The sequence below is a fragment of the Calypte anna genome, chromosome 2 (genome assembly GCF_003957555.1).
Source record: "Calypte anna isolate BGI_N300 chromosome 2, bCalAnn1_v1.p, whole genome shotgun sequence".
Taxonomy (NCBI): domain Eukaryota; kingdom Metazoa; phylum Chordata; class Aves; order Apodiformes; family Trochilidae; genus Calypte; species Calypte anna.
Window position 1 is genome coordinate 4,139,701 of NC_044245.1, and position 16,561 is coordinate 4,156,261.

General features: G+C 38.5%; 1 protein-coding gene across 1 annotated transcript in view; it reads right to left on the minus strand.

Moving 5' to 3' along the window:
* Positions 1-16,561, minus strand: part of ADCYAP1R1 (ADCYAP receptor type I) — a 133,437-nt gene that overhangs the window by 26,342 nt on the left and 90,534 nt on the right. Inside the window, exons 5-11 of the mRNA XM_008502214.2 lie at positions 11,137-11,172; positions 10,440-10,481; positions 8,555-8,658; positions 7,905-8,002; positions 7,358-7,490; positions 4,991-5,144; positions 1,217-1,277 (exon numbers count right to left, since the gene is read on the minus strand). Of these exons, the coding sequence (XP_008500436.2) occupies positions 1,217-1,277; positions 4,991-5,144; positions 7,358-7,490; positions 7,905-8,002; positions 8,555-8,658; positions 10,440-10,481; positions 11,137-11,172 (628 nt within the window). The remainder of the gene's footprint in view (positions 1-1,216; positions 1,278-4,990; positions 5,145-7,357; positions 7,491-7,904; positions 8,003-8,554; positions 8,659-10,439; positions 10,482-11,136; positions 11,173-16,561) is intronic.

Genomic DNA, 16,561 nt, shown 5'->3' on the forward strand with positions numbered 1-16,561 from the left:
TGGACTCTTAAGAGATATTAATGCATTTAGGACCAGTGTTGTAATCCTACCAGTGACACATCAGGGGGTTCTGGCTTGTTTTGTGTGGAAATAAGTGATTTAATTTGTCTTCATGGAGGAGTAGAACATTGGGTCACAGCACTTGTATTGTCAGTGGAGGAAGGGCTTCATGTGCTTTCCAAAAAGAGGATGAAAGAGGAAGGATGTAGAAAACCTGACAGAACACTGAGTTTTGTGCAAATTGTAGAGCCAGGTATCTCTAGTACAAGGTGAAACTAAAAGAGAAGCCTAAATGTCTCGGAAATGGGATTTGGGTGATAACTTTCACTCAAATCAAAGTGCTTGGTCACTGCTGGATTTCCAAAACTTTGGGATGGGATGGAATGGAATGGAATGGAATGGAATGGAGGACTTTTTCAGTTGGAAGAGACTTACAATGATCATCTAGTCCAACTTCACTCTCTCTCATTCCCAGCAGTTTTCCTAATATTTCACCAATTTCAAACATAGCTATCAGCAAATGGAAAACACCCCAACATTGCTAAGTTTTTATATTTTCAAGGTGTATATTCATGTCCATTCCTACCAGATGTGTGTGCTGTTCTATCAGACCAGTCAACCTACTGACTAAAGAGATATGAAAAGTCATCCCTGGGAGAAGCCTTTCCTTCTGGTCCTTTAGAAAAAGACCTAGGATATTTGCAGGGTTTTTTGGGGGGAGGGCTAGGGTTGGTTTTTTTGGAGTTTGATTTTATTTGTTGTCTTGTTTTGGTAGGGTTTGTTTGGTTGGTTGGTTTGGGGGTTTTGTGTGGTGTTTGTTTTCTTTTCACCCACACAGAAGATAGGATATGGATTTTCTGTTTCACCACATCTCCTCCACTAGACTTAAGGAAAAAAACCTCTCAGTTCATTACATTTACAGGGTAGATGCCTACATCTTCTTTCATGAACTCATCACTGCAATAAGGATATAAACATCATAGAATAGTTTGGGTTAAAAGGGACTTTTAAAAGGCATCTTCAAATTATGGCTGTTTACACAGCTAAATACAAAAGCACTCCTGGTTGAACACTGAACCTAAACTACTTGCAGCCTCAAATCAATATCAGAAATGGAAGGAGAAATGAGTCGTGTCCTCTGATCACTCTATTCCTCTTTCACCCTTCCCACTGTGATGACTGTCCATCAAATGGTTTCCCACGCAGCAATACCTACCCAGTGTCATCAAAGTGAAGTCTCAGCACTGCCCAGACAGTGACACAAATTGTTGGGGTACCTGCAGAAGAGAAGATGGTGAGATCATTAGCAGGCTGGATACATTTATTACTCACTAATGAGCACTTTCTGCAACCTCTCCACTGAGGTTTTTTTCCTAACAGCACTCGTGTACAAAAAAACATTCAATTGATGACATTAATTCAGAGCTATAGAAACACCTGGCTCAGTCAGAGGATGGGTTTGTCTTGGTGATGTTCCAGAAAGATAAAACTGATAACAGGAAAGAATGAATCCTCAGGTCATTATTGCTGAAAGTTGCTGTGATGCTCTCGTTGCATGAACATTAAAACAAAGTCTGTACCAAATAAAAGCAGTGACATCAGCTTTCATGTCTAGAGCTGCTGTAATTATGCAATAATTGGGGAGTGACAGATGTTGAGCTGTAATGACATTATTGTAGTCTTTGTGTTCTTATGTGGTTTTGTTGTAAGTGATTTGCATTTGTTGCATTTTCTCCATTGTTGTGCAAAGAACTGATTTTGCTTTACTTAATCAAAAGAAATCAGTGTAGGAGAGGATTTCAGTAACCACAGGACTTGTTTTTGGTTTTTTTTCCATTAAAAAAATTGAACCCCAGCCTCCCAAAAGAGAATACTGGGAATAAGAATTTAATTTCTATTCCAGACACTTCTTGACAATTTAAAAAATGCATGTAAAATCAAAGAATTCATTCAAAGCAGTAGGAAACCACTGAGAAACCTAGTTTTATTTTTTTAATTTCTGAAAGAAAATTTTCAGTAGAAATATTTTTATAAAATGATGCAGGCTTGACAGAAAACTCCAGGTAGGTGGGATCTACATTTTATGGCAAAATGAATCTTTGACTAGCAAACTGTGTCCAACTATTCAGGCACCACTGGAAAAATAAAGTGTTGAAAAAAATCAAAAGTAGGACCTTGCTAACCCCAACCTGCAGCAGTGAATGAGACTGGGGTAAGTTGACAGGAACAATTATGTCTCATCCATTTTGCAAGGCTGTGTTGATGTCACATTAATTTGTCATTCGACTGAATCCACTTAAGTGAGACCCTGTCAAATCTCATGTTCCTGCTCTCAGAAATAAAAATATCCTTGTTAGGCCTAGATGACTGATGAAGCCCTCCTACTTTCAAAAAGCTCAGACAGACAGATTTGAAAGGAAAATGAAGAAGGGAAAAAAAAAAAAAAAAAGAGAGATAAAATGAGGTGCTCTGGGGAGAAGAAATCATGCATCTTTAATTTAAATTGAAGTCTGATTTTCTCATATGAGAATACCTGGAAAACATTGAGATTTTTGCACTCTTAAGAGATGCACAGTAATAAAAATAATCTTTAAATACTAACCATGGGTCTGATGTGCTGTGTGGTTCGCACTGATTTGAACTCTAAGTTTTGATGGCATGAATGGTGTTCCAACCTGGGCAGGAAGGCAGAAGTAGGCTAAATGTGTCATAAAAATATAGTTCAAAAAACATGTTTCATGTGAACCTGGAGTTTTGAACTATCTGCTGCAGGAATATAGAGACACGTTACTCTACATCAAAAGATATCTATATCTTAGAATCATAGAATCATAGAATCATGGAATTGGCTGGGTTGGAAGGGACCTCAGAGGTCATCGAGTCCAACCCTTTTACCACCGTTGCGGTTGCTAGACCATGGCACTGAGTGCCACATCCAGTCTCTTTGGAAATATCTCCAGGGATGGAGAATCCACTACTTCCCTGGGCAGCCCATTCCAATGCTTGATCACTCTTGATCTTCATTGATTTTACAGCTTATGAGAAACACTAGAAAACAGACAAGTCTTAAAGGCTGAGACCTATTCTTGCTGACTTTATTAGGATTAGGAGAGAGCTCAGAAAGTCAGCAATCTATCCAGGGAGTCTACCAGCAGCATATTGCATATTCAAAAGAAAAAAAACTTTCCTGGATCCACACAGCCATATGCAGCTCTCATTAAGCAAATGAGGACACTGGTGTGCTCAGCACATTTTTAAGAAACAGATGAATATCCAGATGCTGCAGAATGCTGATCTCTTGCTTTTTACTGCTTCAGTGCAACTCTCCCCCCATCATCTCAGAGCAGAGGGGCTGCTTTGGCCCCCCATGATTTGAATCCAGAGGCTGGAAGGGCTTCTGGTTTTACAAAGTGCCAATCCTGCCAGGTCAGGGGAGCTGTATTTAACCTCAGGTATGCAGAAGGCAAGAAAATATTTAAAAAAAAAAAGACCCAAATCAAAACTATCCACATTTGGAGATTCTCTTGATGTTATCAACAGATATTCTTCATTATGCTATGAAGAAGAAGTGATATCTGAAAACTGAGCAGCTTGATATTATTTATGTTATTCAAGTCAAAAGCAGTTCTTTTTAGGTTGCATTACAGAATGAATCCATCTGGGTTTTTCTTTCATTACAGGGATTATTTTAAAAAATTAAATCAGTTAATGGGATGTTGTAATATTCTGACATTCAGACAAACCTACATATTTCTGACTTGTGCAAAGTTAATTAAAGGAACCCAGCCTCTGATTTATGTTCAGGCTGCAAAGATTTATGCATTTTTTTCTTTAATAATTGTCACATTTTCATGTACATAGCCCCCATGTTCTTTATTAAAACAGCTTTATATCTCTGTGGATAATACAAAGGGAACTTTGAACATCTTTTTTCCAATAGTTTCTTTTTCAATAGTCTTTTCCAATAGCCCCTCTTTTCTTATAGGCTTTATATAATATAAATTATTTCTCATCACTTGTTCTCTTCTTTCTTCTCTATTCCTTTGCTCCTGTTGCAGGGAGTCTTTTCCAGAAGATGGGAGATATTGTGTATATACAGCTACATCAGAGTGGAAAAAAACCCCAAACCAGCTGTTGTTTACTTGAAGGTTCATGTTACATGAGGCTTTTAGGAGAATAGTTTAAGATTTGTGGTTTGTATGTAGACTTTACACATAAATATACAAAATTGTTTCCAGGTTATTTCAGAAGTATGTTTTCTTTAGATTAGGAATTGGGTTTAATGTTCTTAGGATACATTTAAAATCAATGTATTCTTCTGTAAAGGTGATGAAGATATAGGTATCTTTTGATGTAAAGTGTCCATATATCCCTGCAGCAGATTGTTCAAAACTCCAGGCTGATCAGAAATTTGGTTTTCTGAACTATATTTTTCGTTCACCATTTGATTTCTGCACAAAAATGTCAGCAAAGAACTCTTTGTATTAACCTACTGCAGGAACCATTTTATCTCCAGAAAGCCAAGATGAAAAATAGTTAGACTGGTTATCAGTGTAACTGGCATTTCTGAAACAAATCTTGCTTTTTCCTATTGAAAATTTCCATTTCCTGTCCAGGTAGGATGAGCAGAGGTAGATACTCTTTCAATAAATATTTAATTTAACTATTATCTGGAAGAAAGGCATAAATGAAGCTTTAGAAAATAAACTGAACAATGCAGATTAGATTAAACTGAAAAAATTGTCATTAAGATCACATCTTGTAGAATGCAATTCTGAGTTGTGGGCTACATTTCTGCAAGAGATGCAGTGTCATCCAGATTTTGGTTTAATTCTATGCATACAAAAGAAAGGACAACATGGTCTGGCCTGCAGTGGTAGTTCTATATGGAGATGAGAACTATACATAGAAATTGTATGTGGACATATTAGATGGTTTGTGGACACATCTTGCACACCAAGAGACATTTAAGACAAGAAATGTCACATACCCCAGCCAATAATTGTGTACCAGTAGAAATATCTCCTCTCTGGGAAAAAGGTTTCTACCAATAAAGTGAAAAGGTACAATCCCTCAATGAAAAGCCAGAAGTAGTTGGACATGACACAGTAGTGAAAAAACACCATCACTGCTTTGCATTCCACCTGCAGAGAATCAAGAAAAACAGAGTTATTTCTGTGTTCTTTCCACCTAGCAGGTAGAGAAAAAAAAGCTTTCAACCTCTCCAAATCTCTCAGGAGAAAGGAACACAGCTGGGACTGGTATTATACACTTTTAATAGTAAAGTTTTAAAAGCAAGAGAAGAATGTGAGGTGCCACTTAGAGAATGAAGCTTGAAAGGGCAGGAAGCCAATTTTACCAGTGGGAGGTGGTCAACAAAAGTCTTCAGAGAGCTTGAGAACATCCCACAGTAGTGGGAGCTCACGTCGTCAATGGATGCTTAATTGCTAGATTTAAGCCCCCTTCCAAGAATTAAGTGCAGAGAAGAAAAGAATTCAGTTCTGTACTGAGAAACCCAAGGAAGGATGTGAAATGGCAGGAGGATTGTGGGGAGGCCTGAGAGTGGGATCAGAAAGGATGCACCCTCCTGTGTGCAGTTGTACTTCCCTGCATTTGTGGGTGTTGTCACTTGGGGATAGAAACAGGAAAATAAGTGCAAGTGTAAAGAAAGAAGATTGATTTGCTGTGAAAGCAATAGAAGCTTTCATTCACTTGTGGGGAGTAAAAGAAGCAGACAAAATAAAAAAAAAATTAAATGGGGTTGTTCAGCCTGAAGGAGGCTGACAGGGACCTTCTCACTCTATACAACTACCTGGAAGGAGGTCGTAGCAAGATGGGGGTCAGTGTCTTTTCCAAAGTAAAAAGAGAGAGAATAAGAGGAATAAAGTCTCAAGTTGTGCCAGGGGAGGTTTAGATTGGATAATGAGAGCAATTTCTTCATGAAAAGAACTCTTTTTTCTGAAAGGGTTGTCAGGCACTGGCACAGACTGTCCAGGGAAGTGGTTGAGTCACCATACCTGGAGGTATATAAAGGATGTGTAGATGTGGTGCTGAGGGACATAGTTTTGTGGTGGACTTGGAAGTGTGCTAGGTTAATGGTTGGACTCAATCTTAAAGATCTTTTCCAACCTGAATTATTCTGTTTCTATGACAAAAACCTTGAGTGGAAACTGAGCTCAAGAACAGGACACCCTTGTCCTTTGTATTGTGAGATGTCACCAGTCCTACCAAAGTAGTTTTCAAAGAATCAGAGTAGAATAAGTGCATGAACTGAAAGCTCCTGCCTGGCAGTCTTGACTGGTTCCCACTTACACTGCATCCTCTGGGATAAATCTGCAAACTGTATATTTAAACAATGAGATCTTGAGTTTCTTTATGAAAGCTCAGTCACAGCTGGAGATCTGGTCATTACATGGCTGGTTTTAAAATGTTTTATCCTTCAAGTGTTTCAAAACAAAGAGGCAGATGTCACTATCAGAAGAGCAGTGTGAACAAACTACAGATCAAACATGTCTTCAGCTTTAGCACTATGAAAAATTAAAAGCAAAACCCAGTTTCAATGACAAAGAAGAGGCTGACTAAGAAATTACACAGCTGCAGTTTCCTTGTGGAAGTGACTCACAGCAAACTGAGCTCATAACTGGATGGATAAAGGAGCTCTCAGTTTGGGAATGTCATAATTACACCTGGGGAGCTGATTGATCAAATTAAATATTAGTCTTAACATGTGACAGGAATTTGGATTAAATTTCATACAAAGCTAAGTGCACCTGTGAAAGAGACTGCTTTCCATGAAACCACACACTTCAGATACCAAACTGTGGCTAATATGAATTAGATTTTGAGATTGTGGCTATCAGGAGTATTTTCTATTCCTGAATGGTCACCCTCTCCATCCATGACTTGGTCTGACATCCAGAACAAATGAGGCTCTGGAGAAAAAACAGACCTTCAGGTGAAGAAAAATGCTTGTGTCAGCCCTCACCCTTCCTACCTACCTGCAGAGCTGTGAAAGGGAGAAAGAACCTGAATGGAATCAGAAGCCAGACCCTGTAGTCTTGTCTGAAAGGCCAGGACTCTGAACGCCAGGACACCATGAGGCAATACCAGCCACAGTTCTGCTGCAGATGTAGAGAGAATCTGACCACTAATTACCTTCACTCCCAACAGCTTCTCAGCCCATGATGCCCAACAGACTGCTGCCTTCTTGCTATTTTTTATCTCATGTTGAATAAAAAAACAAGAAAAAAAAAAAAGAAAAAAACCATACACACACACACACACAAAAACCTAAACCAAAAAAAAAAAAAAAAAACAAAGGAAAAAGCTAAAAAGCTTTGGCTGTAGTTGTACTTACTGTTGAGATAAAACAGTGGTTGCCATCCTGTTCAGCATAAAGAACCCCATCTTTAATGAACACAGATATTGCACGTAGAATGAATGAAACAAAGAGGTTCATGTGGATAAAATTCCGAGTGCAGTGGAGCTTCCTAGACAGGAAAGAGCAAGGGAGAGGAAAAGAAGAAAAAGAAAAAAAAAACAAAGACTTTTTTTTCAAGAAAATAGCACACTAGGCCTATCTGCACACGTGGCCAGAGCTCCTAGAAACCTCTTAATAAGATGAGCAACATTTGAAAGTCAAGAGTGTGACCCTAAACTAACCAAGAGGAAGATTTGGGGTTTTTCCTGGGAAATCATGCAGTATAACACAAAACAGACCAAGTTCACTGCAACAGCCCCACAGCTTCTGCAGTTGCATCTACCTTCCAGAAAAATGGGACTACTGGAGTGTGTCCAAGCTAGGGGAACAACTCTATTAAAAGGTTGTCTCCATTTTACATTAAATCTGGTGAGTCAAAAACTTAAATATTGTTTTGTTTTCAGACTCTCTCTGCTGAACTCACCTGAAACGACACAGGATAACCATGGCAGTGGTGAGAGAAACAAGAGATGTGCTGTATCCCACTGTGTACAGAGCCTTCACAGATAGGTAGTAGTAATCCTTGGGAGGAAAATAAAACAAGGTTAAAAAGTCCATCTAAGGTCACATCTTTACCTTGTCAACATGCAGGGGGAACCACAGGCAGGATTTGTTTCTTGAATGGCCTGCTTGTTTTTCTCCTCTTGGTTCCTCTGAGATCTCAGTGTATATTAAAGCATTACTCAATGTCTGGGGTACTCCTGGGTCTGCCTACCATGAAGCTTTTTGTCAGTGAGGAAACAAATGTTGTCTCTATTTCTTTTACCACTGTGAATATATCTGCAGAATAAAAGTAGTTGGCTAAGGGATTTTTTAGTCAACAGGGGAAGAACTGGGGGCTACCTCGTGTTTCTGGAAGTTAAAAGATGTATGAAGAGTAAACAATCATATTCTGGAAATATTCAGCACAAGGCTGGGAAGGATTTAAGTCTTGCTTCTCACATTTTTATGCCTATGAATATCTGAGTGTTTCATTCTAATCACCATCAAATCAGAACTTGAGCAGAAGCTGGACAAAAAGTACCCTGCTTCTCCCACCTGCATTTAGATGAAAATTATAAGATTAATTCCCACCTGATTATCAGACTCTGTTGCATTTTCATCAAAGCCACAAGCATCGTAATAATGAGGAAAAGGCTCAGACCAGCCATCTTCAGTGCAATTTCTGCTGATGTCCCCTGTGTCAAGTAGAGGTGAGAAGGTGACATTGCTGAAGCCAGGACATACCCTCCCTCCCTGTGGTGCACGACTAAAGAAAACCTCACACTACCACTGTGGTCACTATTTATCTGGCTCTCCATAGAAGACTTTAATGGCATCTCGAAAGTTCAATGACATGTTTAATGACCCAGATCTAAATAAGAACCCTAAGGATGTCTACTACTACATCTGGTCATCAGAAAGCAAAAAAGGATTAATCAGTATAATCAGTGCCTCAAGGTCACCAAAAATCTCATTCACCAGAGGTCAGCAAAATGTCTATTTCTCTCCATTGATTCTGAAAGGCATCGAGGGAATACAGTTTTTATGTAGCAAACTACCCTTCAGATGGCTGAAGGTTAAGTCCAGTGCTTGAAGAGAAATGGACACTTTTTGTTATATAAAATGATTTTAAGACATCTAAGTCCATCTGCATTTGATGGTCAAGACAACTCAAGGCTAATGTGATTTTTTTGGAGCAGCTTCTGGAAGCCAGATAGGATGCTGTAGGGAATGTAAAAAAGCCATTGTCAGCTTGGATTGTAAAATAGCCACTGAGGCAGCTGGATTATTCTCCTCCAGCCAGCTAACATGCATCCCACACATTCATCTTCAAGCCTGGGCTCTAATCTGAGAATTATTTTGTGAGGACAGCCAAAGATGGAAAGGGAATCTCTTTCTTTGTCATCATAGCAAAAAATTCATTTATATCTCCAGATGCCCTGAGAGGCTTCAGTTGATAATTTCATAACTTCAGAACTTCTCACATTTCTCTGCCTATTATTTGTCCTAAGCCCTGTATGCAACCTTCCTCTAAAGGAAGCATTGGCAAGGAAGCTCTAAACTGGCTCAGAGAAAACCCTGTTCTCTTTTTCTCTTTTACCCCTAAATATCTGGCTAATATCACATAAGGACTTGCTCCTAAATGTCCTTCACTGACAAAGTCAAGATGTTTAAAGCTGTATTAAGGAAAGAGGAACTGGAGATAGAAGAGGAAAAGTGTCTCTTGACTTTCACATTGTTACTGAGCTGCCTAAGGGGGGATGATCCCCAAGTTGCTCTTTTCAAGCACCATTGCTCTTGTAAGAGCTCAGTGACCTGGTTTAAAATTAAAATTGGCCTGCTGGATGCACTTATTCCTCCCCAGCACAATAGAACAGTTTCAACTTATCAAGCTATCACAGTTTTTGCAGTTGGAGCTCTCCCTTGACCAAAATCGATGGAAATTTCCAAATTTTATTATTATTTTTTTTTAAATTAAGGTTGTGTTGCTTTGCATTCTTACAGCTTTTTAGTCAAGCAGCTCAGGACACCAGCAGTGACCTCGTTTTTAGAGAATCTGTTTGCCATCCATGCAGCAGAATACATCTATTTAATCACAGAACTCATTTAAGAACATTTCATTGCTTGGCAAATCCTGGTTAATTACTCTTGTACATTCACTCCTGTTTTTCTATGGAAAAAAACCCACTGACTTCTGGTGTTGACTTCATTTAATGCCATTCAATAATTACAGTTAAGCAGGTAGATATAATTTGTAAGAATATCCCAGCTAGATTGAGAGGCTCAATAATAGAGGATTAAATTTTCATAATACTACTAAAATTATCACACCAGAAAATGTGTCACCATCATTAGAATGGATTATAAAACAATATTTAAATAGCAGGAGAAAATATTTCCTTTATGGAAGCTTTAAAACTTCCTTTGTAACAACATTAAAGTAAAAAGAGAAAAGTTCCATGTTTCTACTACTTACCTAGGGGAGTCTGGGCTGTGCTCTCCAGCAGGTCATAATCACCTAAAAAAGTGGAAATTTCATATGAAATTGTTCTGATTTTGTTTTCTATTAGGGCACAAACTTGTCTCTGTGGAAAGCACTGAATAGAATCCAAAGGATTTTTCTTTGAATCAGGCCCAAAGGCAATAAATACTTGATTGTGTCATTTCAATAAGTAAGCACTGTTTTACTGGTGAGTTTAAATTAAAGTTGACCTGGTAAAATTTAAAAATTGCTACTGTAGACACTGAGCATATAGCTAAAAATACACAGCATCAAGGTAGGGACAAATTTATTGTGAAGAGATACATTAAAAACTCTTATTTTTTAAACTTAAATTTATAATCCATAGATATGCAAGTAGGGTTGATTTCTACAAAAATAATGGAAATTTATCTCCCTCCATCAATGACAAAAAGAAATAATTAATTACATCAGTGACAAAAAGAAATAATTAATTTACTTTAAGAGTTTAAATTTATGGTTTTAGGTTAAATCACACTGATTTCTAGAAACTGATCAGATTTTTACTTTACCTTTTCATCAGAATGTTCCAATATATATATTCATCAACATAATGGCTGATGTTTTCAATTATCTGCTATTCTCATGTTCTCTACATACTATTTTTGAGAACAGAGGTCCATAGGAGGAAGTCAACACAGCTGGTTCTTACCTGCATGGGTTTGGCCCAAGTTATCTACTTCCCAACCTGAAATTAGAAGAAAAAAAACAATTTAATTGGATCTTGATAATAGTTTCCTTCCCAAAAGGGGAGTGGATGTAGCAGATCCTAGAGAAAAAATGCAACAAATTTTCTTTAAACCTTTTTTATGAAATCAGTGCTGACTATTTATGGCTGGAAAGTGGTTTTCAGAAGATGGTCCTTTGCATTTTATTGGTCAATCTCTTGTTATCACAGAGTTTCATTAAACTCTAGCATGGATATGAAGAAGAGTTCAGAGTTTGTCATTTTTTTTTTTCTTTTCTTTTTTTATTTTTTTTTCCTTTTTTTTTTCTTGCCTTTTTTTTTTTGGTTTTTTTTTTTGGCTTTTTTTCCTCTTTTTTTCTCTTTTTTTCTTTCTTTTTTTTTTTTTTTTTTTCTTGTTTTTGGAGAGGTTTTCTCAATCCATGCTGATTTGTAGAATAAAACCCCAGGTATTACAAAGTAAAAGGAATAAAGAGGAGCTGCATGAAGCCACCAAGTGGTGCTGCTGTACCATGCACAGAGGAACCTGAGAACCTGACCAAGCTGACAGCAGAAAGCTCTGCCAGTGGCTCATCGACTGGTGAAAAAAAAAAAAAAAAAATGTTTCCAACATTTCATCGACTGCTGCAGCAAGTTAAATGTTTAGATGGGCTTAGTTCTGTATTCTCTGAAGTAACCACAGGGCTTCAGGTTGTTCTTCTTTAACCCTGAACCTATGGTCAGCCCTTAACTAAGGATTGGAAATGCCCTGCACTGATTTTTAGGAGAAGGGTTTTAGTAAAAGTAAAACCTAAGTAAAAAGATTCTGGTTTTAATCCTGTGAGAAAGGAGAAAGACAACATGTTAGGAAACAAAGTGGGAAGGGGAGCCTTTTCTGTACAGCATAAACTGCGTGTTATATTTTAAACTATTTCAAACTCCTGAGTAATTTGAAATCCATTGATTTCTCTCTTTCCTGTACAATAAACCAGATGTGCTTTTTGATCTCCTGAAACAGAAAATAAAGGATTTTGGGTGAAGATGATGGTAGGTGTCTAGAAAACAGCTGGAATTTTTGCTAAAGGCCCTTCCATCTCTTGCAGCATCCCCCATTTCAGGTAGGCTTGGACTGTGTCACTGCATGGAATTATTCAATATCAAACCTAAACACACAACCTGTTAGTGTAACTCTGGATGCTTTTTCCTGAAATCTGTGATGAGAACAACTATTTTTTTTTTCTCCTGCCTTCTCTGCCCAGCTCCATCTGCTTGCAAAATTTCATACATGAGATTTCTTGGAAGTTTGCAAGTATTGGGTAGGGGGACCAGTTCTGGAGAGAAGACACCAATGCTCTGAGCAAACGTTTTCCAGTGAAGATCATTCAGTTTCTGCCTCAGCCTAAATTACCAGAAGGGCTATGGCTGTGCTCCAGATTCTTGATAAAATAACAGGGATGGCTCTGCAGAATATTTTTGATAGTGATACCATGAGCCTACAAAACTCCAAGTTTATCAGTAGTGATCTAGCTCAGGTATGGATACCTACACTGCTAAAATCTGAGTTCAGAATTCCACCTTTAGAATATCATATGGGATTTTTTACCTGTGCTTTTATTAGGCAGAAATAAATAAAAATCAAGCTGCTGTTCCTTGACCATTGTCTTTTTTAGTGCCTTTCATAGGCTGCTGCCACTTAAACCAGTGGCTCATAGAGATCTTGGTGCTTACACCTCTTTCAGGTCACCTCACCCAGAAGGGTGACACAGAAGCAGGGTAAGAAGAAGCTGTAAAAAACTTCCATCTTTTTGTTTTTCAATCATAAAAATCCAATTTGAGTTTATCAGTTTTATAGAGTGGCTTAAATCCTGAACTGTGGTACTGAAAACTTTACAGAATTCTTGTTGGAGAAAGACTAGGCCAATAAGTAGATAGAAACCTAATGTTTCTATCAGGTATTTTGGCATGTTAAACAGATTGATCAGAAAAGTGTTTAAAGTTTAGGAATTTTATTCCTATAATATAAAAAGGGAGACATAAAAATTACCAAATGGGGGTGGTAGCTGCTCACACTGGTGTTAAAATATTAGATTTTCATTCATTTTGAATTTCATCACATCAGCAATAACAACTAAAACATTCATTAATATATTAATGAATTATTATAGTTTTGTAAAATGAAGAGGATTTTAATAATAATTTTTATTTACATAAACTTCAATTATTATTGCATTTTAACTGTATTTGGACATTATGAAACAAGTCATTTTTTTTGACAGTATTAACTTCCTGATAGCTGTAGAACCAAACCTGCCTCTTATTAACATGTTTTTCTACATCTCCATCCTTGCTAATAGACTAAAGGAAGTTCCAGTACAACCTTTTAGTGTACAGCCTTTCAGGTTTGATCCATCAAGCTAATTTTCACTAATATGTTAAGCGACTGGAAAGTCAATTAGATTCACACTGAACATTATGCCCTGAATTGCAATTAATAGTCAGAGTTCTCCTAATGAGTGTTGGGATAACATGCTCACACATAAAATTATGTTTGTGTGTGTGCATATATAGATATACATATATAGATATATATGTACATAGCACACAATAAGGGAATAGTCAGCCACCATCTGGCTTTAAATTCCCACATGCTGCTGCTGCCCTCTCTGACACCATATGTTTAGGTACCCTGCACCAGAACATGGATGTTTATATGACAGAGAACTGTGCCAATAATTATATTTACTCACATATATGAGAGTGCAATAGAGGTCATTTGGATTCCACCTGTGCTTAACATTTAATATATAAATATAGGGGCAAGGCCAAGAAGGCCATTGGTGGCCAAGAAGGCCAATGGCATCCTGGGCTGGATCAGGAACAGTGTGGCCAGCAGGTCCAGGGAAGGGATTCTGCCCCTGTGCTCAGCTCTGGTGAGGCCACAGCTTGAGTCCTGTGTCCAGTTCTGGGCCCCTCAGCTCAGGAAGGAGATTGAGGTCCTGGAGCAGGTCCAAAGGAGGCAACTGGGCTGGAGAAGGGACTCGAGCACAGATCCTATGAGGAGAGGCTGAGGGAGCTGGGGGTGTTGAGGCTGGAGAAGAGGAGGCTCAGGGGAGACCTCATCACTCTCTCCAACTCCCTGAAAGGAGGTTGGAGCCAGGGGGGGGGTTGGGCTCTTTTCCCAGGCAACTCTCAGCAAGACAAGAGGGCAGGGTCTCAAGTTGTGCCAGGGGAGGTTTAGGTTGGATATTAGAAAGAATTTCTTTCTGGAGAGGGTGATCAGACATTGGAATGGGCTGCCCAGGGAGGGGGTGGATTCTCCATCCCTGGAGATATTTAACAAGAGCCTGGATGTGGCTCTCAGTGCCATAGTCTAGCAACTGCAACGGTGGTTCAAGGGTTGGACTTGATGATCTCTGAGGTCCCTTCCAACCCAGCCAATTCTATGATTCTATGATTCTATGATTCTAAGGCCTGAACTGGCATTTGAGCTGAGGTTGTAGGAAGACCACACATAGGGCTTCTACCTCTACTTTTTTCAAACTATTCCTCTGAAATTTTTTGTGGGTTTATTTATTTTCAGGAGTTTTTCTGTTTGTTTTTTTTTTTTTCCTTTGGTTGTTTTTCTTTTCCCCTTTTTCTTTTTTTTTTTTTTTACTTGAGTGCCTTTCTGACTCTAGGGAGACATCAACAAATTTCCTCCAACAAAATTGTTGGACACTTTGCTGCATGACACAAGGGCTCTCATGCAACAGGATAGATGAAATATATGGCTCTTCCAGAAAAGAAGAATAAATAAAATATGCTTTTCATCTGCATTTTGACTGGAAACTCAGTTTTTAAGTGATTTAACTCAAGGATTACACTCACGACTTCAATGAATGACACCTGTGCTCCTCAAAATGTTGTTAAATGACAGCACAGCTCAAGCTACAGAAGGATGGAGCAAACAGTAGCTGTTAAAAAGAGTCTCAGAACACCATGTATTAAATCAATAATTGTTCACATTAGTCAATAAGCTCCTGAGGAAGCTAATGTTATCCTTGACAAAGGATGGTTTACCCAGAATATTGACAGATAGTGTTATTCACAATCTGCACACACTGAAAAGGTAAGTCCCACTCTTTGGGAAATAAAGCAAATCTTTTATTAATGCTTTAACTGGCACTATTAATTAAGTGTTATTTGCAGTACTACTTAGAGAGCTTTGAGAAGGTCTGTAAGAGTGCTGAATTATCAATCCAAAGACCAAACACAGAAACCAAACGCAGATAATATTGGTTATTTCTATTTTCTACATGAAGAGGTAAAAAAAAAAAAAAAAAGTCAAAGGACTTGCCAGTGGCTACCCATGGAGTTAGTGGCAGAGAACCAAATCTTTCATGTCCTTTTCTTGCACATTTTTCAGACTTTCTTCCTTGGTTTTCATTTGCTGAGGCCCAGAATACATAACTACCTCCTCACTATCCTCCAAGGGAGGAGAAATTGGATGCAAGCAATTGTTGCTTTTGATTTAAAGTGAAGAGGATTGGCAAAGCTAAAGCCAAGAACCAGCCTGTATATGATGAGCTTCAGAGCTCAGTGCAGCCTTTTAGATCATCTCCCTCATGCCAAAAGTTTCCTGGCTGCTTCCAGTGTCAGCTGGCATTGCAACTGCTTTATCTCCCATAGATTTGTTTATCTGAGCACAACTTGCATTTAACCCTTTTGTTCCACCATTTGTCCCTTATTAGGATCAGGAGGGAGAATGAAAGGCTTCCAAAACCATTCTGGGCTGAAATGGCTCACCCCCACTTTTTCCCTTATTCCTGGTTTTCCCAGTATTTCTCAGTATTCCCAGTATTTTCTCAATATTATGGTTTGGTCCACATAGGTAATCCTAAAAAAGCTTGGATTTTGACTGTGTCTTAATTCTGTCCCTTGGGAGAGCACAGAGATCGAGGCAGAGAGAGGTTCTGGAAAACATTTCCTGCAATCCCTTGTTATTGTGCTGTCCAGCTATGTGGATAATGAGCTGATTAGGCAGGAATCTGCTTTTTTTTTTTTTGCTTTTTTTTTTCCTGGTTTTATAGATCAGCCCATCAAGCTAACAATTTATAAACATGAAATAAATCAGTGAGCTCTCACGCCTGACTCCCCAGCATCCACCTCCTTGTGCCTCTTTGATCCTTTCCCTCTTGCTTCATGCTGCTCTTATCCACCAGCAATCTGTTCCTCTGGCTGGCAAAGCTGTGATGGGGAGCAGCAGCCTACTTAGCAGCTTTTCTGGGGCTTTCTGAGCACAGCCACCACTGCTTCTCAAGCCCTCTGCCCACTCCTGCCCCTTGGCACACATGATCCCACATGCAGGCTGCCCAGGTCATCCCTGTTCCTTCATTATAGATATTTTTTTTATTTTTTAATTTTTATTTTTCAT